This window comes from Pinus tabuliformis, chromosome 1_2 (genome assembly GCF_031772625.1).
Source record: "Pinus tabuliformis cultivar Carrire ecotype Pingquan chromosome 1_2, CPIR1, whole genome shotgun sequence".
NCBI lineage: Eukaryota > Viridiplantae > Streptophyta > Pinopsida > Pinales > Pinaceae > Pinus > Pinus tabuliformis.
The window spans coordinates 742,228,039-742,251,848 of record NC_142298.1 but is presented as its reverse complement, the minus strand read 5'-3'; the positions used below and the strand labels follow the sequence as shown (position 1 = coordinate 742,251,848).

At 34.5% G+C, this 23,810-nt stretch overlaps 2 protein-coding genes across 4 annotated transcripts in view; both read right to left on the bottom strand.

The window, feature by feature from the left end:
- Window positions 1-4,485: 4,485 nt before the first annotated feature.
- Window positions 4,486-5,137, bottom strand: LOC149207895 (trafficking protein particle complex II-specific subunit 130 homolog). Its single transcript, XM_089393962.1, has 2 exons — window positions 4,868-5,137; window positions 4,486-4,744 (listed from the first exon to the last, which is right to left on the bottom strand). Exons 1-2 carry the CDS (start codon window positions 5,084-5,086, stop codon window positions 4,562-4,564), a joined length of 402 nt encoding a protein of 133 aa, XP_089250088.1. The 5' UTR covers window positions 5,087-5,137; the 3' UTR covers window positions 4,486-4,561.
- A 5,786-nt stretch (window positions 5,138-10,923) lies between these two features.
- The window catches only part of CLUB (TRAPP II complex TRAPPC10/CLUB), a 386,678-nt gene continuing 373,791 nt past the window's right edge, over window positions 10,924-23,810 (bottom strand). For 2 of the 3 annotated variants that reach the window (XM_089395886.1, XM_089395887.1), the window contains exons 17-19: window positions 12,310-12,502; window positions 11,853-12,187; window positions 10,924-11,729 (exon numbers count right to left, since the gene is read on the bottom strand). In XM_089395886.1, the coding sequence (XP_089252012.1) occupies window positions 11,457-11,729; window positions 11,853-12,187; window positions 12,310-12,502 (801 nt within the window). In that variant the 3' untranslated portion in view covers window positions 10,924-11,456. Of the gene's footprint in view, window positions 11,730-11,852; window positions 12,222-12,309; window positions 12,503-23,810 lie in introns of those variants that run through there. The other variant, XM_089395888.1, reaches the window with a different exon arrangement.

Sequence of the window (23,810 nt, the reverse complement as noted above, 5' to 3'; positions counted from 1 at the left end):
TCTAAAATTGTCTTCAAAATAACTCAAAAACAATGTTGGCTCTCGATTTCAAGTTATATATATATATATATATATATATATATATATATATATATAATGCCAGTATTTGGTTTCATCTACTACAATATATAAGCAATGGCATCTTTGTAGATTCTAATACAACATTCAACACATACAACGACTTAACATATGACACATATAAATCAATTCAACGCACATATATGAGACCAATGCATGTATAACTTCAACACTGCATATATCAGTGAATTTAACGCACATAACATAAATGGTTCAACACAGGTTCCCAAGCATACGATTTAAGGTTCAATGCATATATAAGCATCATTGTTCAATGCTCATACCAGGAATTACGCACGAAGACTGCACAAAGAATAGATCAATGCTCAATGCTAGAGCTTTGGGTACTCAACATACATATCAAGACCTATGCATGGAGATTGCGCAGAGGGACATTCCAAATGTTTTGTATTCCTTCACCAGTGCACAGAAAATCAACTCTCCATTCGAACGCACTAAGATCTATGCATTCAACATTTTGTATTGCCACACAAACAACGTAACTCATAACAGAGATTCAACAGAAATCTGTCAATGTTGCATTCAACTATAATACCATTTATCACTACACCAGCTTGAATGCATGAGGGAAATAGGCGAGGTACACTATGCCTAGCGGAACCCATCACATGTCATTTCGATATTGCAACCACTGGAAAAATGCATGCTTAAACAAAGGTCGAACATGAGGCTCAACAAGACCACACGCACAACTGAGGTGTTCTTCATATTGATGGAAATTCTGATCTTTCTTTATCAAGAAATCTCATATTCACAAGTAGTAGAGATCATAAGTAGGTACTTCGCTCCATTAATGAGAAGGACGAGAATTGTGTGTTTGTAAGGAGGGAGAAGGTATTCAAGGAGCGTTTGGCAACACACAACTTTTGCTAGTGTGCAAGAACAAGTTTCAGTAGAAAAAATGGCAATAGATAGGGGTTATAGAGCAAAAGAATGCTAAAGTGAGACATGTGCTTTGATACCATGTCAAGCCAAGTATTGGTAACTCTACGAATTTGATAATTCTATTTGGAAGAATCATTAATATATACATTGAAGAAGAAGACCATTAGAATTTATATTCCCAATGTCTCTTCATCTTATTTTCATATTTACAATATTTTCGCAATCCCCAAAGATTAGGTGTCAACAATATTATGTATAAATTTATTAAAACTCTATATATATATATATATATATATATATATATATATATATTCTCTTTGGCATTTTTATTTGACATGTTTTATAATTTTATAATTAAAATTTTTAATGTGATGCATATTATGAAAAAATGCCCAAAGAATTTTTTTTGTAATTTTATTAGTAACTAACTTAGATCTATCTTCAAGCACAAAGGAATCAAATCTCTCAAGCTACAAACAAACTTTTTGAGCGCAAAACTTAAGGAAATGTTTGCACCTAAATAGATTTGATTCCCCTCGATGCTTTGCTATATCTAGAGTTGAGATGGATCTATAATGATTCTTAATAATAATATTCACATTTATATAAATCTAACATCTCTATATGTAAGTACATTCTTATTTTCAATTTTATGAAAACTTTAACAAAGCATGTAGTCAAAGATACATGTTTTTGATATTTTTCTTTTTCTTTGACATGCTTTATAACTTTGATCTTTTTATGTAATGTGTGGACACAAAGAGCTTAAGAAAATAGTTTATTGTAAATATTGGGTTTTTATTTTTTATTAATTAAATTTAAATATGAAGTTCTAAATATAATGGTTGTGATATGCATAACATTAATACATGTGTGTTATATACAAAAAAGGATCATTATTATTTATATTTATTTCAATGTAAATATTATGATTTTTTTCTTGAAAAAGTCTTTGTACTTTTATTAATTTACAATATAACAAATTGAATTAAACTGATTTATGATTTTATTACTTCTTTTATTGAGGCACATTATGTTTTGTTATTATTATTTTTTGATCTAGCTCTTTTTCTAAAATGCCACCACATCTTGCCCATATTGGATTGCAAAGCATCTCTCAAAAATAAACAAATTTACAATATAATAATTTGAATTAAATCTACTTATTATTTTTATTATCTTTTTAACTAAACAAACATAATGTTTTATTCTTATTATTTTTTTGATGTAAACACTTTAAAACAACATCAACAGATCATCTAACACATCACTACATTGTCTCCCCCAAAATAGGGGTAGAATGCCTCTCAATGATTATTATTTCATATGTATTATTTTTATTGCAATTATTATTATTGTTTATTTTTAACTTTCTATTTCTTTCACACAAATAGAGAAATATGCAACCACTTTTCCATCAACAGATTCAAAGTTGATGTCACACCACCTTGACATTTCCAAGGTGATGTTCACACATCCACAATCGTTACCACATGTGCTTGCACCCCGACACACACAACCTGGCAACCCGGGGTATAACGAACTATAAAATAAGGCAATAACACATGGCCCCTTTTCCTCCCTGCCATCATCCAATTCTCTGGATTCACCTCAACCTGATAATGAACTTCCGCTTCCTCCTGTTGCAGAAAACAAAAACAAAATACATGTTCAAAGATACATGTTCAAAGATGCATGTTTTTGATTTTTTTCTTTTTCTTTGACATGCTTTATAACTTTGATCCTTTTATGTAATGTGTGGACACAAAGAGATTAAGAAAATAGTTTATTGTAAATATTGGGTTTTTATCTTTTTATTAATTAAATTTAAATATGAAGTTCTAAATATAATGGTTGTGATATGCATAACATTAATACATGTGTGTTATATACAAAAATGGATCATTATTATTTATATTTATTTCAATGTAAATATTATGATTTTTTCTTGAAAAAGTCTTTGTACTTTTATTAATTTACAATATAGCAAATTGAATTAAACTGATTTATGATTTTATTACTTCTTTTATTGAGGCACATTATGTTTTGTTATTGTTATTTTTTGATCTAGCTCTTTTTCTAAAATGCCACCACATCTCGCCCCTATTGGATTGCAAAGCATCTCTCAAAAATAAACAAATTTACAATATAATAATTTGAATTAAATCTACTTATTATTTTTATTATCTTTTTAACTAAACAAACATAATGTTTTATTCTTATTATTTTTTTGATGTAAACACTTTAAAACAACATCAACAGATCATCTAACACATCACTACATTGTCTCCTCCAAAATAGGGGTAGAATGCCTCTCAATGATTATTATTTCATGTGTATTATTTTTATTGCAATTATTATTATTTATTTTTAACTTTCTATTTCTTTCACACAAATAGAGAAATATGCAGTCACTTTTCCATCAACAGATTCAAAGTTGACGTCACACCACCTTGACATTTCCAAGGTGATGTTCACACATCCACAATCGTTACCACATGTGCTTGCACCCCGACACACACAACCTGGCAACCCGGGGTATAACGAACTGTAAAATAAGGAAAGAATGTCAAGGTGATGTTCACACATCCACAATCGTTACCACATGTGCTTGCACCCCGACACACACAACCTGGCAACCCGGGGTATAACGAACTGTCAAATAAGGAAAGAGGGGACTAAACAGGAAATTATAAATCTCGTCTTTAAATTTTTTCTACAAATTAAATAAAACCCCGTATCATATCCAAAAACATAACTAAAGAAATTATTATCTCGTGAAGTAAACCCATTCGAAGTGATCAAAACACCACCCCATTAGAAGTAATCAAAACACTTCTCCAAATTGAGAATTATTAACCGTCCAACCCAGATAATACCTTCACCAAAATCATTTAAAGTGGTCGGGAAAACTCGTAGTTATACAAGTAAAATTACAAGTCTGGAGAAACTTGACAAACGATCTCTTCTAACGTCACTCCCAAATCATCTCTTCAGGATTTTACCCGATAAAATTAAGTCTAGAACATCCTGAGAGGAAATAACATACAAAAAATGCATTAGAAGCAAATGAAGACTACCAATCTTTAACATCTATTCACAATTGGAATCACATGTAGAAGGGTAAATTTAGCCTTCTTATGGTTCAATTTACAAGATCTGGCAGGTCTGTTATCATGACCTAGGTCGACCTGCAGCGTATTCCATAATGTGGAACTCCGAAAATGGACTACTGCTAGCCGTTGACACGTCAATGACCCAATTCAAATCAAAACAGTATCTGACGGTCAAGTTTACATTGAGAAAACCCTGCATAAAGTGAGTTACAAACAGACATTTAATTGTACAGGGTAAGAGATGATGGAAAGAGGCCTGGACCAGTGGAAAGGATTATGTATTCCAACATCATCACTTTGCTATGCAAAAGAGATGATGGAAAGAGGCCTGGACCAGTGGAAAGGATTATGTATTCCAACATCATCACTTTGCTATGCAAAAGGATGAGCAAAGTGTTGAAGGGAGTATGCAGACAAGATGTGGTCCTGCTGGATTGCATCTTATATTAATCTGATCAACATTAGCCAAACCAAGAGAAGGGGGTCGGACATATCCAACAGTCAGAGGTACACATGCAATAGATATTATTATTCGTGATCCCATAGAAGTAGGCAATAACACATAACACATGGCCCCTTTTCCTCCCTGCCATCATCCAATTCTCTGGATTCACCTCAACCTCGTAATGAACTTCCGCTTCCTCCTGTTGCAGAAAACAAAAACAAAATACAGAAGTTATGCAATGAATAAAAGGAAAAAGATTTGCATCAGTCGACCAGCTGACATATAGAAACCATAAATTAGTGTGACTCAATTGCTACAGCACCTTCTTAGCTGATGCGTTGTCTTGACAACACTTCAACCTTTCTATCCGCCATCTCATGTTAACCAGTTGCCCCACTCTTAAACAATCCGATGATAATGGTAGTGCACCCACTGCTAGCAATGGCTCAAGGACAGGCGTCTGTAGAACAAGAGCACTTCTGTAAAACAAGTTACCATCTTTCTGAAACCCACCATTAGATACTTCGGAGATGACCTTCATGGGAGTATGTGCTCCAACAACCCGATCACCGGATATTCCATATCGAATGTTCAAAATAAGGTAATTTTTACATCCATTTGATAGACTTTCCAACCATTCTGAGCTGCCAAGGAAAAGAGAGTCTGGATGGTAGCCCATTTTTTGTGAGGGAAAAAGTATCCTCATAATCGACCCCTTCCTTATGTACAAAACCTTTTGCCACAAGCCTTGCTTTATGCTTGTCAAGCGAGCTATCTGATTTATATGTGTTCTTGAAGACCCACTTGCAACCAATAGGTTTGGTTCCAACTAGAGGGTCTAACAACTTCCAAGTTCCATTATTTATCAGAGCATCATACTCTTTTTGCATTACTTCTTTCCATTCATCATGAGAAGTGGCTTCTTCAAAGGAAGTTGATTCGAAATATGTAGACAAATTTAATTCACAACTATAAGAAACATTTGTATCAACAGTTGGATCAGAATTGTCTACACCTCCATTCTCTCTAGTAGCACTTCTCGTTCTTATCTTTCCAACCTCATCAGCATGAACACTTCCGAGTGTCTTAGTGAGCCATTTTGGAGGACCTTCCTGAGATGGCTCAGGCTGTTTAGTTGATTGAGATGGGGTTGAATCAAGATTTAGCCTTCTAATTCTCTCAATCATATCACTTGAAGTGTCTTCTTGATCAATTGTTTGAGCTTTATGAGGGGGAGAGAGCTTCAGAAGTAGATTCCATACATTGATCTAGGACAAGGAGTCCCCCTTCAAGATGTGGAATCTCATTATCAAATTCCTAAAAAGATCTTGCATGCCCGAATTTGTCCAAGTGATCAAGCTGTCATTCAACAACATTGTCATTCTTGGAAGATTCAAGAAAAATCACATCTCTAGACAATATAAAATTCTTATTTAATTCATCATAAAGATGATATGCTTTGGAGGTATTTGAGTACCCCAATAAGATACACTTTCGACTCCTTGCACCAAGTTTGTTTATTTGTTCCTTAAATATCAAGGCATAATATATGGAATCAAAAACCCTGAGATGCCTCACTGAAGGAATGTGGCCATACCACATTTCATATGGAGTCTTGTTTTTCAGAGCATGATATGGACATATGTTTTTAATATAAACTACACATAGAACTGTTTTAGCCTAGAACATTAGCTTAACACCTTTGAAAAACATCATTGAAAATACCATATTTAAGATTGTCGTATTCATTCTTTGGCTACACCACTCTATTGAGGATTATAAGGCACAATTGTTTGATGTTGGATCCCATACTGGCGAAGATCATTTTCAAATTCATTTGAAGTACATTATTTTCCATTATTAGTACAAATAGAGCCAATATGATATTGCATATTGTTTTCAATCCATGCATGGAAGTTTTTGTAAGTTTTAAATGCTTCAGATTTATTCTTCAACATATATACCCCAACACATTCTGGTGTAGTCACCAATAAAAGTCATCATGTATTTATTTCCATGTGCATAAGGAATCAATTCAAGTTTTTTATGTGCTCTGGAAAGAGAATCATGAAATGATTGTTTGTTGGGTTTTCATAAGATACAAGCATCACATTGCTTTATTTTCCTATGAATGGTAGGCAAACCACTAACATCACTTTTCTTTAATAAACAAAGATTGTCATAGTTTAGATGTCAAAATATAGCATGCCATAAGAGACTAGATGGTAGTGCACCTTCATCATACTGAGAATTGTATTCAAAGTTTCGTGCACGAGCAGAGGTTCCTTGTAGCTTTAAGAGTCTTTTTTCTTCTACTTTGGTAATGACAAGTGAGTTGTCTAATGCTTTTCTCACTTTGAACTTTGCCATCAAACATGTGAATGGAATGCCCTTGCCGATGGATGTGAACCAAGGACAAGAAGTTTCTTCGCAACTCTGGGAGGTAGAGAACATTATGTAGAAGAAAGTTAAGGAGACTAGGTAGTGTGAGCCTGATGGTGCCAAGTCCGGATGGGTTGAGTTTTGATTAATTTTCAAAAAACACTTATCCATCTATATTGTCACTAAAATCATCAAAGAAGTCCCTCTGAAAGGTCATGTGGTAGGTTTCTCATGAATCAAGCAACCATGCATCTTTCCATGAAGCAAGTGAAACATTAAAAAAGTCTTCAGTTACTCCAATATTACAATGTGCCACAAGATAATGAGCAGATTCAGGTGCTTTACCTTTCCCTGGATTTGGTGATTTGCCTTTCTCTTCATTTCTTTTTTGTCTGATTTTGTCCCAAGAGAGCTTGCATGTGAAAGCATCATGTCCATTTCTATTGCAACGTATAAAATGAAGATAAGGTCCTCCTCCTTGGTAATGTTTGCCCCCTTGTCTCTGTTATTCTTCTTTCCAAATCCTCTTTCGCCACCTCTTCCTCTAGAAGAATCTTGTGCTTGATTCTTCTTAATTTGTGCAAGGCACACAACTCTTCAAGAGACTAAATAATTGTCTTCCTCTTTCCAAAAGCTTTTTCTTTTTCTGCAAACTTCTCCACAAGAGAGTCAAACATAATCTCTTTCAACTTACCGCTAGCTTGTAATGATTCAAGGAAATGAAAATATGTGGGATATAGTGCCTTGACGAAAGTTGTGAGAGGAACATCCATTTTAACACTCGTGGCTTAGCTCTAATTTCAAAGGCTAAAGAAAGAGGATCATCATTTTTCAATTCAAGATTGAAGAGTTTGGTCATTAATTGGACTACTTCAAGCTTTGAGTGAGTCATATAAGTCTTTCATCTTTTTTAAAGCACTAAAGGCATTTGTAAATGGTGCAATGTGATGACTCACCTCTTCATTCATTGATGCATCAATCAATGCATAGGCCTTGTTGTTCTTGATCTCCCATATGGCAAGCTCTTTGCTAGATGTGGGCTTTTCAGGTGGATTCCCAACTTCTCCTTTCCATACTTCATTGCAAATGAGGGTATACTTTATCTTTATGGACCATTCATGGTCGTTCTATTTGCCAGTGATAACTACTCCAACTATGGAGATGAGTGAATGCATCTCTACAAAACTTCTGAGTTGGGCCTTAACTAGTCAAAATACTGCAATATAATCTTTGATGAATAAATTTAATACATCTCTAAAAGTAATAGAGACCTATCATGAAAATTTGTCTACAATTGTCTTCAAAATAACTCAAAAACAATGTTGGCCCTCGATTTCAAGTTATATATATATATATATAATGCCAGTATTTGGTTTCATCTACTACAATATATAAGCAATGGCATCTTTGTAGATTCTAATACAACATTCTAACACATACAACAATGACTTAACATATGACACATATAAATCAATTCAACGCACATATATGAGACCAATGCATGTATAACTTCAACACTACACATATCAGTCAATTTAACGCACATAACATAAATGGTTCAACACAGGTTCCCAAGCATATAATTTAAGGTTCAATGCATATATAAGCATCATTGTTCAATGCTCATACCAGGAATTACGAAGACTGCACAAAGAATAGATCAATGCTCAATGCTAGAGCTTTGGGTACTCAACATCCATACCAAGACCCTATGTATGGAGATTGCACAAAGGGACATTCCAAATGTTTTGTATTCCTTCACCAGTGCACAGAAAATCAACTCCCCATTCCAATGCACTAGGATCTATGCATTCAACATTTTGTATTCCCACACAAACAACGTAACTCATAACAGAGATTCAACAAAAATATGTCAATGTTGCATTCAACTATAATACCATTTATCGCTACACCAGCTTGAATGCATGAGGGAAATAGGCGAGGTACACTATGCTTAGCGGAATCCATCACATGTCATTTCAATATTGCAACCACTAGAAAACTGCATGCCTAAACAAAGATCGAACATGGGGATCAACAAGACCACACGCACAACTGAGGTGTTCTTCATATTGATGGAAATTCTCATCTTTCTTTATCAAGAAATCTCATATTCACAAGTAGCAGAGATCATAAGTAGGTACTTTGCTCCATTAATGGGAAGGACGAGAATTGTGTGTTTGTAAGGAGGGAGAAGGTATTCAAGGAGCGTTTGGCAACACACAACTTTTGCTAGTGTGCAAGGACAAGTTTCAGTAAAAAAAATGGCAATAGATAGGAGTTACAGGGCAAAAAAAATGCTAAAGTGAGACCTGTGCTTTGATACCATGTCAAGCCAAGTATTGGTAACTCTACGAATTTGATAATTCTATTTGGAAGAATCATTAATATATACATTGAAGAGACAAACCATTAGAATTTATATTCCCAATATCTCTTCATCTTATTTTCATATTTACACTATTTTCGCAATCCCCAAAGATTAGGCGTCAACAATATTATGTATAAATTTATTAAAACTCTATATATATATATATATATTCTCTTTGGCATTTTTATTTGACATGTTTTATAATTTTATAGTTAAAATTTTTAATGTGATGCATATTATGAAAAAATTCCCAAAGAATTTTTTTGTAATTTTATTAGTAACTAACTGAGATCTATCTTCAAGCACAAAGGAATCAGATCTCTCAAGCTACAAACATACTTTTTGAGCGCAAAACTTAAAGAAATGTTTGCACCTAAATAGATTTGATTCCCCTTGATGCTTTGCTATATCTAGAGTTGAGATGGATCTATCATGATTCTTAATAATAATATTCACATTTATATAAATCTCACATCTCTATATGTAAGTACATTCTTATTTTCAATTTTATGAAAACTTTAACAAAGCATGTATTCACATATACATGTTTTTGATATTTTTCTTTTTCTTTGACATGCTTTATAACTTTGATATTTTTATGTAATGTGTGGACACACAGAGCTTAAGAAAATAGTTTATTGTAAATATTGAGTTTTTATCTTTTTATTAATTAAATTTAAATACAAAGTTCTAAATATAATGGTTGTGATATACATAACATTAATACATGTGTGTTATATACAAAAATGAATCATTATTATTTATATTTATTTCAATGTAAATATTATGATTTTTTCTTTAAAAAGTCTTTGTACTTTTATTAATTTACAATATAACAAATTGAGTTAAACTGATTTATGATTTTATTACTTCTTTTATTGAGCCACATTATGTTTTGTTATTATTATTTTTTGATCTAGCTCTTTATCTAAAATGCCACCACATCTCGCCCATATTGGGCTGCAAAGCATCTCTCAAAAATAAACAAATTTACAATATAATAATTTGAATTAAATCTACTTATTATTTTTATTACTTTTTTAACTAAACAAACATAATGTTTTAACTTTTATTCTTATTATTTTTTGATGTAACACTTTAAAACAACATCAACAGATCATCTAACACATCACTACATTGTATCCCCCAAAATAGGGGTAGAATGCCTCTCAATAATTATTATTTCATGTGTATTATTTTTATTACAATTATTATTATTGTTTATTTTTAACTTTCTATTTCTTTCACACAAATAGAGAAATATGCAACCACTTTTCCATCAACACATTCAAAGTTGATATCACACCACCTTGACATTTCCAAGGTGATGTTCACACATCCACAATCGTTACCACATGTGCTTGCACCCCGACACACACAACCTGACAACCCGGGGTATAACGTACTGTAAAATAAGGAAAGAGGGGACTAAACAGGAAATTATAAACCTCGTCTTTAAATTTTTTCTACAAATTAAATAAAACCACGTATCATATCCAAAAACATAACTAAAGAAATCATTATCTCGTGAAGTAAACCCATTCGAAGTGATCAAAACACCACCCCATTAGAAGTAATCAAAACACTTCTCCAAATTGAGAATTATTAACCGTCCAACCCAGATAATACCTTCACCAAAATCATTTAAAGTCGTCGGGAAAACTCGTAGTTATACAAGTAAAATTACAAGTCTGGAGAAATTTGACAAACGATCTCTTCTAACGTCACTCCCAAATCATCTCTTCAGGATTTTACCCGATAAAATTAAGTCTAGAACATCCTGAGAGGAAATAACATACAAAAAATGCATCAGAAGCAAATGAAGACTACCAATCTTTAACATCTATTCACAATTGGAATCACATGTAGAAGGGTTAATTTAGCCTTCTTATGGTTCAATTTACAAGATCTGGCAGGTCTGTTATCATGACCTAGGTCGACCTGCAGCGTATTCCATAATGTGGAACTCCGAAAATGGACTACTGCTAGCCGTTGACACGTCAATGACCCAATTCAAATCAAAACAGTATCTGACGGTCAAGTTTACATTGAGAAAACCCTGCATAACGTGAGTTACAAACAGACATTTAATTGTACAGGGTAAGAGATGATGGAAAGAGGCCTGGACCAGTGGATAGGATTATGTATTCCAACATCATCACTTCGCTATGCAAAAGGATGAGCAAAGTGTTGAAGGGAGTATGCAGACAAGATGTGGTCCTGCTGGATTGCATCTTATATTAATCTGATCAACATTAGCCAAACCAAGAGAAGGGGGTCGGACATATCCAACAGTCAGAGGTACACATGCAATAGATATTATTATTCGTGATCCCATAGAAGTAGGCAATAACACATGGCCCCTTTTCCTCCCTGCCATCATCCAATTCTCTGGATTCACCTCAACCTCGTAATGAACTTCCGCTTCCTCCTGTTGCAGAAAACAAAAACAAAATACAGAAGTTATGCAATGAATAAAAGGAAAAAGATTTGCATCAGTCGACCAGCTGACATATAGAAACCATAAATTAGTGTGACTCAATTGCTACAGCACCTTCTTAGCTGATGCGTTGTCTTGACAACACTTCAACCTTTCTATCCGCCATCTCATGTTAACCAGTTGCCCCACTCTTAAACAATCCGATGATAATGGTAGTGCACCCACTGCTAGCAATGGCTCAAGGACAGGCGTCTGTAGAACAAGAGCACTCCTGTAAAACAAGTTACCATCTTTCTGAAACCCACCATTAGATACTTCGGAGATGACCTTCATGGGAGTATGTGCTCCAACAACCCGATCACCGGATATTCCATATCGAATGTTCAAAATACTATGCATTTTGGAGAAATTGCATCCATGGTTTTCGTTACTTGAGACATGGGATTTACCTATAAATTTTGAACACCGCCAGCAATAAAATAACTGTATTCTAAGAACTTTAGTTAAACCTCACAGGAGACCGAAAAATGACTGAATATTTATGCATTTGCTGAAATAAAACTCCCATTACCTTCTTCAAGTGCACTAGCTAAGCACACTGTAAAAATTAGAGCCCCTCTAGAGGATGGAGAAACTGCAAGAGGCAGTACAGTCGATGGATTTGGACGCCCATTGTTCCTTCCGACATGAACAAACCCAAATTGAAGGTCCAACCAAGCATCATAAATTACTATGGCTGCCTTAACTAGGGAAAACAATGTTACCTGTATATAGGACAATCAAATTAAATTCAGCCTCGTGAAAATCAAACTAATTGGTCTAAAATTTGAAGGAAATCAAAATTGTTTTTCATGGCAAATAGAGCTTCACGGATATGAGATATGTAATTAACAGAACCAATTGAGTATAGGACTTAGCACCCAAGCACATTTATACACCGAAAGGCCAGTGTCTGCTAAGAGGCTAGGGAGTTGAGAGCATATAACTGTCCCAATCCTAGCCTGCTTATTACATATCGGATATGCAATTAACAGAACCAAGTATAGGAGTCAGTCAGAACCCAAGCAATGGTCCTATGAAAATCAGAACATCTATAAATGGTCCTATTTCATATTAAAAAAAAACTATATCACTGTCAATTACTTCATCGATTAAACTAATTACATATACAGACACTAAAGCAACTTATTCAGATCGGGTGTTAAGGACTGCAAATCAATTTATTCTACAGGATATTCTTTTTGAGAAATGCATCATATATTACTTCATGGATCCAAGAGTTACGACATGGAACAACGAGAGTTCAAGCAAAATGTGCCCCAATAGGAAGACACTGTTAAAATCAAAGCCAGTTTCATGCATCTACTGAATGATATTAAAGGAAGAGGGGTAATCTATGTATGTTTTGTGGGTAATCTATGTTCAGAGGCTGAAGCAAGATAGTGAGAGGGTTTAGCCTGCTTGTACCCATCTCCCTTGACTGTCAGGGCACCGATTTCAATATAATTACCCTAATCCGCCAACCAGATTTGTCAGCAGTGCACAAATTGGCTTTGGAAAGCAATAACAAACTGCCGATGCATAGTATGGAAAAGTTCAAATGCAAAAGCAGTTTTTAAAAATATGAGCAGCACAAAACACAATGGTAAAATGCTCATGCTCATTTCTATGAAGCATAAACGGTTCATATCAAAATTCCAATTTTCACCCAGTATTCAACCATTAGCTCATTCCATTAACAGATCTCATGCAACAGTAGAATTCAAAGAATTAATGATGGAACATGAAACAGATTTAAATAAGCAGAAACATTCCAATTACTCATTCACATGCCAAGCAATTCCCCAAAATGCATATGCACCATTTCATCTCTTGGATTCACTTAATTATGACAGATTTTATGTCTGAAGCTACATACATTGCTCCCAATTCAAATTGCATAACAAAGATAAAAATGTAACAAGAATAAACACTTGAAATTGACCACCTTCAGTATCCAATGTGTGGCACCTACTATAGATGCCAAACCCAAGCCTGGCAATGAGACCACACGACAAAGACGTGTGCAATGGCTCTATTTCTCACACAACCCAACCCACAGTTTACAAAATGCAATTAATTGAACCAGCCCTCTACCTTCGTTTCTGTCACAGAAAATTCCTCCAAGCATCTCATTCCACTTTCATTTAGCTTCAAAACTCTCCAAGTGAAACACAACACAGGGTAAGGAATTCCCCTTCTCTGCAATCCAGTCGCTCCAGGAATCCTTCCCCTCTAGTTATCCAATGCAGACACGGGAATTTGTTCAGTTGATTGTCCTATGGTGTTCCTCTCTCTAGTGGTCTATAGTGGTAGATATTGGCTTGGCTACAGGTAATTATGTCACAAACACAGGGATTGCATGGTTCAAGTTTTGCAATCTCTTGCTTATATACAACCTAAGTCACCTAGTTTGTGTTAGGTCAACTGATTGTTGCCAATGTTGATTGTGCATCTAGCTAGTTCCATGCCAGCAGGTCTGTTAAAATCCCCCTTGGTGAGGCACACTAGTCTATGCCAACAAATTTACTAGGAATGCCATCCACAAATTTGGAGAAGTATCCCTGGGTTTCCTTGTGAGGTTTATATATATAGCTAGTTGCATCCCGGCAGGTGCTCCGTTAAAATACCCCTTGGTGAGGCACACTAGTCTATGCCAACAAGTTTACTAGGGATGCCATCCACAAATGTGGAGAAGCATCCTTGGGTTTTCTTGTGAGGTTTATTTATATATATATATATATATATATATATATATATATATTAACTTACATAAATAATAAATATTGACTCTATATGGATAAATTTATACAACATACATATTGTTATATTTGAATTAAAAATATATAATATAGTACATAAATTTACAATATAACATATATATACCTTTAAAATTTAACAATTTAAATTTATAAACTTATAGATAAAGATTAAAGTTCATTAAGGCAAAGGTAATATAAATTTGGGTTTAGATTTATAATATATGATTGTAATTAACAAAATTTACTGCCAGAACACATAAAGTGCCATAACTTATGCAAAGCATCATGGCATATAGGAAATCCAGCGAAGGCACATCATTCATTCTAGCTTCCAGCAAAAGCAACTTTCTGACATGCATTTCAGTGATTTATTTGTCCATCATGCAAACCGTCTTCCAGCACATGCAGCATTTTGACATACAATTCAATCATTTATTTGTCCAATGCATACATTTATCCATTAATGACATTTCATTTATCTATCTAGCACATACAATGTAGGCTGTTCCAAGAAACAAACATGGTGAAAAATGGCGGCTCAGCTCCCTTGTACTTAACACAAATTTATTTTCTATACAGGTTAATAATCCCCAAATCTCACATCTTGAAACCATCCAGGAGGAGGTTCTGTAGTCAGTGATTATAAAACAGGCTTTTAGTTGGTCTAGTTGGATTCATATTTGGATTGGATTTCTACATCATGGACCCAATGTTTAAATTTTGAAAGGAAAATAGTGAACACTACTATTTTAATCATAATTTCAACTTATCTTCTTATAGGTAAATACTCAAATTTCAAATGTAGGCATGATTTGGATGTGGAATTAAATTATGCATCCAACAAGTACCCACTTCGCATATTTTTGATAGAAACAAAGTGAGATAATTGGAAATACATAAAAAAAATATTTGAAGAGACATGTTTTTTCCATATATTTCCGATTGATCTCACTGTGGGTTTATCAAAAGTATGTAAAGTGTGTACTCATTGGATGCAGAATTTAATTCCACATCATATGAGTGCCTGAACTTGAAATTTGAGTAAACTAATTGGAAAATAAGTTGAAAATACAATAAAAAGATATTTGTTTTTCCCTCCAAAAATATTTACCCTTGTATTTGACATCATCATCATGAATCATATTGCATCTTTAAAGGTTGATGTAGACAGCACATGTCTAGTACGTTGGTGAGAGGGGTTTTCTGTTAGTCCCCTGGGATTTATGCATTGTGCTTGTTGCACTCAAATTGTCAAAGTTCCAAGGAGACGGAAGAAGCATTTTTTTCAACAAGGATCAGATCACATATCAGCAGTCCCTGTGTCATAGTCATCCCATTTTGCAAGTTATATATTGTAAATGATCTTAGTAAAACCATGAATCTATGTAACGACCTAGGTAAGCCTATAATTTGATGATGAATTCCATCCTAGGAGGTTTTTTAACTTCACTAATTACTCGTGTTTTTCGACACGGCTAATCAGAAGAGTTGTTTCCTTCCAGCGTATACCCCCAAAGCTAGGGTGAAATTTATTGTCGAATTATTAGGTGAGTCCTAGTGTTTTAGTCAAGTCTGATGTAAAAGTGGTTTGGGAATAATTTAAGCTAATTAGCTAAATTATTACGCCAATATAGGCACTCTACAACCCAGTATGGGGGTAGATTTCACGTAAAATCGTAAACACCTAAACATAAATGTAAATGTAAACATAATGTTTAACATTTAACATTTTTAATCTAATGCCGGCCCTATCAATCTATCAATTTAATTATTATTATGTATAAACACAATATAAATTTAAAAAATAAAAAGGTTTATGAATACTAAAAAAAGAGGTATGGTAAATAAATAAAAATATAAATAAACTATAGGTATGGTTATATTTACTCGAGAGGTATGGTAAATAAATAAAACCTCTTTTTATATTTACTCCATAAACTTCTTTATATTTAAGAAAACTAAAAAAAAAAAGGTTTCATTTAAGTGAAGCCTATGGATCAAATACCATGAGACAAATAATTATTAATACCATGGGCCAAATACCATATTTATAAAAGAGGTATGTTAAATAAATAAATAAAACTTATATCAAATAAGATTAAAAATTAACATCTATTTATATACCAAGCCTATGGGCCAAATACCATTGTAAATAAAAGAGATATGTGAAATAAATAAAAATATAAATAAACGAGAGGTATGGTAAATAAATAAAACTTCTTTTTATATTTAGTCCATAAACTTCTTTATACTTACTAACACTCATAAACGAGGTTTTATTTAGGTGAAGCCTATGGGCCAAATTATTATTAATATAATGAAAAAAAAAACATTATTAACCCTAATATTAATATTAAAAGATTATTATTATTATTACTAAATCTAATATGCATATTATAATATTAATATTATTAAATTTAATAACTTTGGGTTAATACAATATTAAATCTTTTATATTATAATATATATTAATATATGGGAGGGAAGAACAAAGACATAGAGTGATAGAGGTGGAGAGATAGGGGGAGTGACAAGCGAGAGATGGAGATAAACTGAAGGAGAGGGGAGAGGAGGAATGAAGAGAGAGAGAGAGGGAGACAAGTGAGAGAATGAGAGGGAGACACAAAGATGGAGGGGGAGAGAGAGAAGGAAAGAGGGAGGGAGATAGTGAGAGGACTGGAGGGCAGAGAGAGAGAAGGAAAGAGGGAGGGAGATAGTGAGAGGACTGGAGGGCAGAGAGAGAGATATATATGGTGGAAGAGAGAGGGAGGTAGGAGAGAAATGGAGAGAGAGGACTTGAGAGAGAGGAGGAGAGAGGGAGGGATAGAGAAATGGAGTTGGAAGGGGAGAGAGGGAGTGACCAAGAAGAGATGGAGAGAGGAGTGTATGTTTAGGGGTGAGATAAAGAGACAAAGTAGGAGAGATATAGAGAAGGGGGGGAGAAAGAGAGAGGGAGGGATATAGTAACATACTTGGAGAGAGAGAGAGTGATGGGGGAAGAGAGAGGATTGGGGAGAGAGAGAGAGAGATGGGGGAAGAGAGAGGATTGGAGAGAGAGAGAGAGATGGGAGAAGAGAGAGGGAGGTAGGAGAGAAAGGGGTAGAGAGGAAGTACGAGAGAGTGGACGGAGAGAGGAGGATATATGAGAGGGGTAGGAGAGAGGGAGGGAGAGAGGAGGAGAGAGGGAGGAATAGGAATAGGGAGATGGAGTTTGAGGGGGAGAGGGGGGAAGAAAAATTACATAGAGAGTGAGAAGTGGAAAGAGAGAGGGAGTGATAAGGGAGAGATGGAGAGAGAGTGTATGTTTGGGGGTGAGATAAAGAGACAAAGAAGGAGAGATGGAGAGAATGGGGAGAGAAGGAGAGGGATGGATATAGTAAAAGAGAGAGAGAGAGAGAGTGTGGAGAGAAAGAGAGATGGAGTTGGAGGGGGAGAGAGAGGGAGGTAAGAAGAAAGAAATGGAGAGAGAAAGAGGGAGCGATAAGGAAGATGGAGAGAGTGGGAGATAGGACAACATGAGGGAAGATAGATAGAAGTGGGGGGGAGGGAGAGAGAGAGATAGACATATTGGAAAAAGAGAGTGTATGTTTTGGGGGTAATATAGAAAGACAAAGGGAAATAGAGATATATATGGAAGGTGAAGAGAGGGAAGAAGAGAGAGATGGAGAGAGGGAGGGAGGGACAGAGAGATTGATAGATACAGAGTGAGAGAGCGTGTGTGTTTGGGGGGGTGAGATAGAGAGACAAAAAATGAGAGATGGCGGGATATATAGATATAGATGGAGGGGTGAGAGAAGGAAGAAGATTTATTGCACGAGATGCATTGATTTCATTGTAGATGGTGATTTCTAATCCGATTTGATTGTCTTGCACTAGATGCATTGATTTTAATGTAGATGTTGATTTCTAATCTTATTTGATTGCTTGCACTAGATGCATTGATTTCAATGTAGATGATTTCTAATCCTATTTGATTGCTTGCACTAAATGCATTGATTTCAGTGCAGATGGTGATTTTTAATCCTATTTGATTGCTTGCACTAGATGCATTGATTTCAATGTAGATGATTTCTAATCTTATTTGATTGCTTGCACTAAATGCATTGATTTCGGTGTAGATAGTGATTTTTAATCCTATTTGATTGCTTGCACTAGATGCATTGATTTCATTGTAGATGTTGGTTTATAATCCTATTTGCTTACTTGCACTCAATGCATTGATTTGAGAGTATAAATGTTGATTTTTAATCCTATTTGATTGCTTGCATTAGATGCGTTGATTTCAATGTAAATGTTGTTTTCTAATCCAATTTAATTGCTTGCATTAGATGCATTGATTTCAGTGTAGATGTTGATTTATGATTTTATGTAAATGAATGTATGATAGCACATTAATTTTAAAGTGATTGGATTAACATGGTGCATTGTGCATTGATTTCAGTGTAAGTACAAAAAATTATTAACAATGTACATTGACTTTTGTGTTAATAGCCGTGTGCACACATCGCGATAAAATCGTAAAATCGCGATTTTTTAATTTTGCCGATTCAAAGCGCGATTTTTATCGAAAAAATCGTTTTTTTATAGCGATTTTTATCGAAAAAATCGCGATTTTTGAAAAAAGAAAAAATAAAAAATCTTAAAGCGGGAAAAAATCGTTTGGCACAAAAATATTCATTTTTTTTCAATTTTTTTTTCAATTTGTGCCAAACGATTTTTTCCCGCTTTTTTCCATTTTAACGATTTTTTCGCTTTTTTATTAAATCCCGATCGCGATGTGTGCAACACTGGTTAATAGTAATTCAACCTATTAATATTAGAGAGAAAGAGAGACAAGGTATGATGTTTAGTAAAATAGCTTGAGCTAAAGATTTAAATGGTTTACGATTTAACTTGTCCTTTTCATATAATCGATATAAAAAGATGACATAAGTAACAAGGCTGACAATACGAATAGTAGAAGAAAAAAGTTTGAAATTAATCATAATTAAGACTATTTGTAGTTGACTATATTCTCATTATTCACATTTTCTATTTGTAGTTGACTATATTCTCATTATTCACATTTTCTATTTATCATCTCAACACACTGAGGTAACTAAGCAAATTTAAATTTAAAATGACAAGATTAATCTCATACATATTTAGCATATTTAAAATGATTATATTGATATCAGATGAATTTACATATTATTGATAGAATTAATCATATGTTCATTAGATTTTCTTTGGTTGCACACAATTGAAACCAGCCTAGATCCATCTTAATTCCAGATCTATCAACCGTCGAGAGGGATCAAATCTCTGAAGGTGCAAACCTATCCTCAAGTTTTGCACTAAAAAAAGAGGTTTGCACCTTGAGAGATTTGATCATTCTCGGCACTTGATAGATTCAGAGTTAAAATGGATCTATGTAACAACCCTGATTTTAAAATATAAAAATAATTACATCAATTATGCGATTTATAATCAACACACAATTAATCAACTATTTAACATAGAATTTTGAAAATAGAGCACAGACAACTTCCCTGTGGTGATGATATTCCTAACTTGTGATTTTAGAGTTGAACGCTATTTGAATTCTGCTAACTGCAACAAAGTTTTGGGGATGACTCTCCACCCAACCGTAGGCTCAGTTGCACATAATCTTTCTACCACTGACCACCCCGAGCCCGCAATTAATGTACTACTGCCAGAGAGTCCTTTCTCTCACAACACTTTTCACCCAAGAGAATGGATGATGGAATGATCTCTCATCTTCTTCATCATCTATTAAATAGACCAAACATTGGAAAGGGAACTGCATGCACACATTCTATGTGTCAACATGCAAGTTTTATTTTTTTTATTTTAAGTTTTACTTCAGTTAAATTTTCTCCTAATTTATTTATTTCTTATTTTATTCATTTTTACTTTTTGATAACTTTACTTATTTTTACTATTTTTATAGTTCTCTTAGTTAACTCTTTCTTATTTTATTATATGTTTTGTTAACTTTACTTACTGTTACTATTTTATGGTTTACTTTTATATATACTTATTTAAAACTCTAGTATTCTTATTTACTATTTGATTTATTTGTTATTATTATATTTCTTCATTATTTATTATTTATTATCTATTTACTATTATATCTTTTCTTTATTGTTTATTATTTATTTGTTTATATTTTAATATTATATTATATATATATATATATATATATATATATATATATTTTCTGTATAAAGACTATTCTATTAAGATTAAAAGAGAAAAATATTTACAAAGAGGTTTGAACCTCTGAGGGGGCTGTAGCCTGCCCTCTGTCAAAAAAACTGTTGCAAGTAGCCCATTGCCTTCTATTTACAAAAATGAAAATCATAGACCCAAGACTAAATAGAGCTAGATAAGATTGACGCTTCAGAGTGAGCTGCCCTTTTACACAAAGCTGTCCTTTGCCACTATTACAAAAAAATGGAAAGCCAAAATTCTGTCCTGGAGAATGTAAAATTTCATGCTGATAATAACAGAAGCCATGCACATTGAGAATTACCCACCAAACCCAGAAATCATAAGATGACTTGCTGTCCTGTCGCTGAAGCCAAAAGTAATTAAGCCTGCGGTGGCGAGTCTGTAGCGTTCTCATTTGCCTGGTTGGGGGAGCTTACCCAGGTTACCATCACATTATCTTCAACTTCCATCATGTTGCATTCTGGAGGAAGCACAAGGTGCAGAACACTGCCAGAGAGTCGCGCCGGCTCACAAGCTATAATTTTCTCTTGAGGAGATTCTGGCTGAGGGCGAGAGTCTTCCTGTTGGCCCTCTTCGTGCAGCGCAGCGGAGTCATTGAGGACAACACCAGCCAAGCTACCCTGAGAATCACTGGAATTTTGAGAATGAGACTGTTCCTTGGAGGTTTCAGCTGAACTTGTAAGCTCATCTTCTTCCTCCGAGAAGATAACAGTTATTGTAGCTGAGATAAGAGGTTTGTTAAGCCTGCTTTTGAACTTGAACCGGGTTGTGTGAAAAGAGCTGTTTAGGGAGGGTCCAGAATAGTCAGAGGGCGGTGAGGATGGAGAGGCTGAGGCTAACGGAGTTATACGTCGAGGCACAGAGCCACCACGACCCCGAGAACCTCCACGGGACCCTGAGTTGCTACCACGCCTGGGGATGCCACGACGACGGGCCATTACAGAATAGATCAGCGGATTGAAGGTGCTGGAGGACTGAGGGTGAGAGAGAAGCGACTCGCCACAAACTAAATGAAACCAGGTTGAATACCAGACCTCTGAACTAAAGACCCAAAAGCAGAGCACACAGTATATAGAATCGACCACAAGAAAAAACCCAACAACGACTGAATAAACCCAGTACCCGAACCAGACACCTTCAGCAAAGACAAAATCGAAACACCTTACAGAGATGGGCAAGAAGACTGACTTAATACACCAGACGCATATGGAGAAGACTGACTTAATGCACCAGACGCCTTCGGAAAGAAACAGAACCATATACCTGAAGCTGGCAAAATGGGAGCAATTATGAAGCCATGGTGGCTTCCAAATTCTCTGGGCTGCGCAGAGGCTCTGAGGACATAACCACCAGAGGAGAACACTACCTGAAGAACCCGGAGCGACTATGTCAATACCTGAAGAGACCGGAGCAAATGTGCCGTGGAGAGTGCGCGCCATCCTGAAATCTTTCGCCTGCGTACCTCGAGCCCGATGATCCATTAATGCTTGTTAATGACCTGCCTCGAACCGCCAAAACCTGCTCAGTTGATTGCCAGTTGCCGGCTTCGCATGCCCAAGCATTAACACATATTTAAGGCACCCGCATCCGGGTTAATATATTCTTATTATTATTATTATTATTAGGGGACATTACAATACAGGTTGGTTTTATTACAAATCACTTGACTTACTAGATCATATTGAGTCGTAGATGAGTTTTGTGTCTCGAGGGTCTAAGACAAATGTGTATTGCTTCTTTGAGTCTTTAAAAGAAATATCATATGTAATAGAGGGTTGGAAAAATAATTAATCCCCTCATCTGTAAATTAATTAAATTTTCTAAGCAAAATAAACTTAAATCCCAAGCCAGAAAATTAATTAATTAGAATCAAAATTAAAATGTCCAGGAAAATAAATTCTCCAAATGGAAAAATTCGTGGGTCTTGAAAGAATCAATTTTTAAAGGTCCTCCACTAAGGGAATATTATTTTTTTCAAGAAAATTTGGAACCTTGAACCTTGGTGGTTAAGTTAAAGTCAATTTTTTGAGGAAATTAGCTCTAAATAATTAATTTTGAGCTAATTAAAATGGAATTAAATGATAAATTCGAAAATTCCTTAAAAATAAGAAATCAAAGGCCAAGATTAAAAGATCTTGAAATATTTATCAACGACCAATATTATTTTGACAAAGATCAAAGAACTAGCCATTATTTTTCCATTTGGAAGATTTATCTATAAATGAGAGAACAATTTGAGTCTTTAGTCATCTTGATCTCTGACTAGAATTGTTGCTGAAGCATTGTGTAAACTATTGTCCTGCTAGGAACTATTTTTTCTATCATAACAAAAGACTTTGGGGTGCAATTCAAGGTGTTCTTGCTTATTGATTTGTGATATGTGCTGATTATGGGCATCTCTATGTTGTGTTGAATATTCATAAGATCTGTTTTTTCATTACATGGAGATAAAATCATAATATTGATAGTTTTGGGCTAATCTTAGGTGGTTTGATTCCCCATGTGATCTAACAGATTATTTTTTTAGATAAATATAGAGTGTTTGCAGGTACTTCAGTCCTTGGTCTCAAGTTCACAAACTTGCACAAGAATCTCTGTTTCTTGGATCTCTAGTTTTTATATGATGGATTTAATCTTCGCTTGGGATATAGTGAATCATTAATTTTTATGAAGCATTTTAGTCATTCTTTCAAGTCAAAAAATATTGAAAAAATTATTTTCTCAAAATCCATTTAAAACCCATGTATATTTTGTAAATTAAATCGTAAATTGTAATTGTAATTTTTTTTTCTAACTTGGGTTGGGGTTTTAGATGTATTTTGTATATATTTGGGGTTTGGGTGTTTTTATTTTCAATTTTTTCCGGGTTGGATCAAGGGATCAAGTGAGAGAAGAGCTAAATCTATGCCCTTGAGGGTAAGATCTAGTCTCTAGACAATTTTGTAGGGTCATTTACTAAAGATTTGACGACAAAATTCAGATCTGGAAATTTTCAACACGGGTTTCCAATTTTGGCCTCTTTTTCCCATTTAAC

What these genes read in the sequence shown, in the direction of transcription:
- LOC149207895 (XM_089393962.1), bottom strand. Translation starts at nt 5,086, where the DNA reads ATGAAGGTCATCTCCGAAGTATCTAATGGTGGGTTTCAGAAAGATGGT. An exon ending in ACAACGCATCAGCTAAGAAG is followed by an intron (nt 4,745 to 4,867) that starts GTGCTGTAGCAA and finishes TTTCTGCAACAG; the next exon opens with GAGGAAGCGGAAGTTCATTA.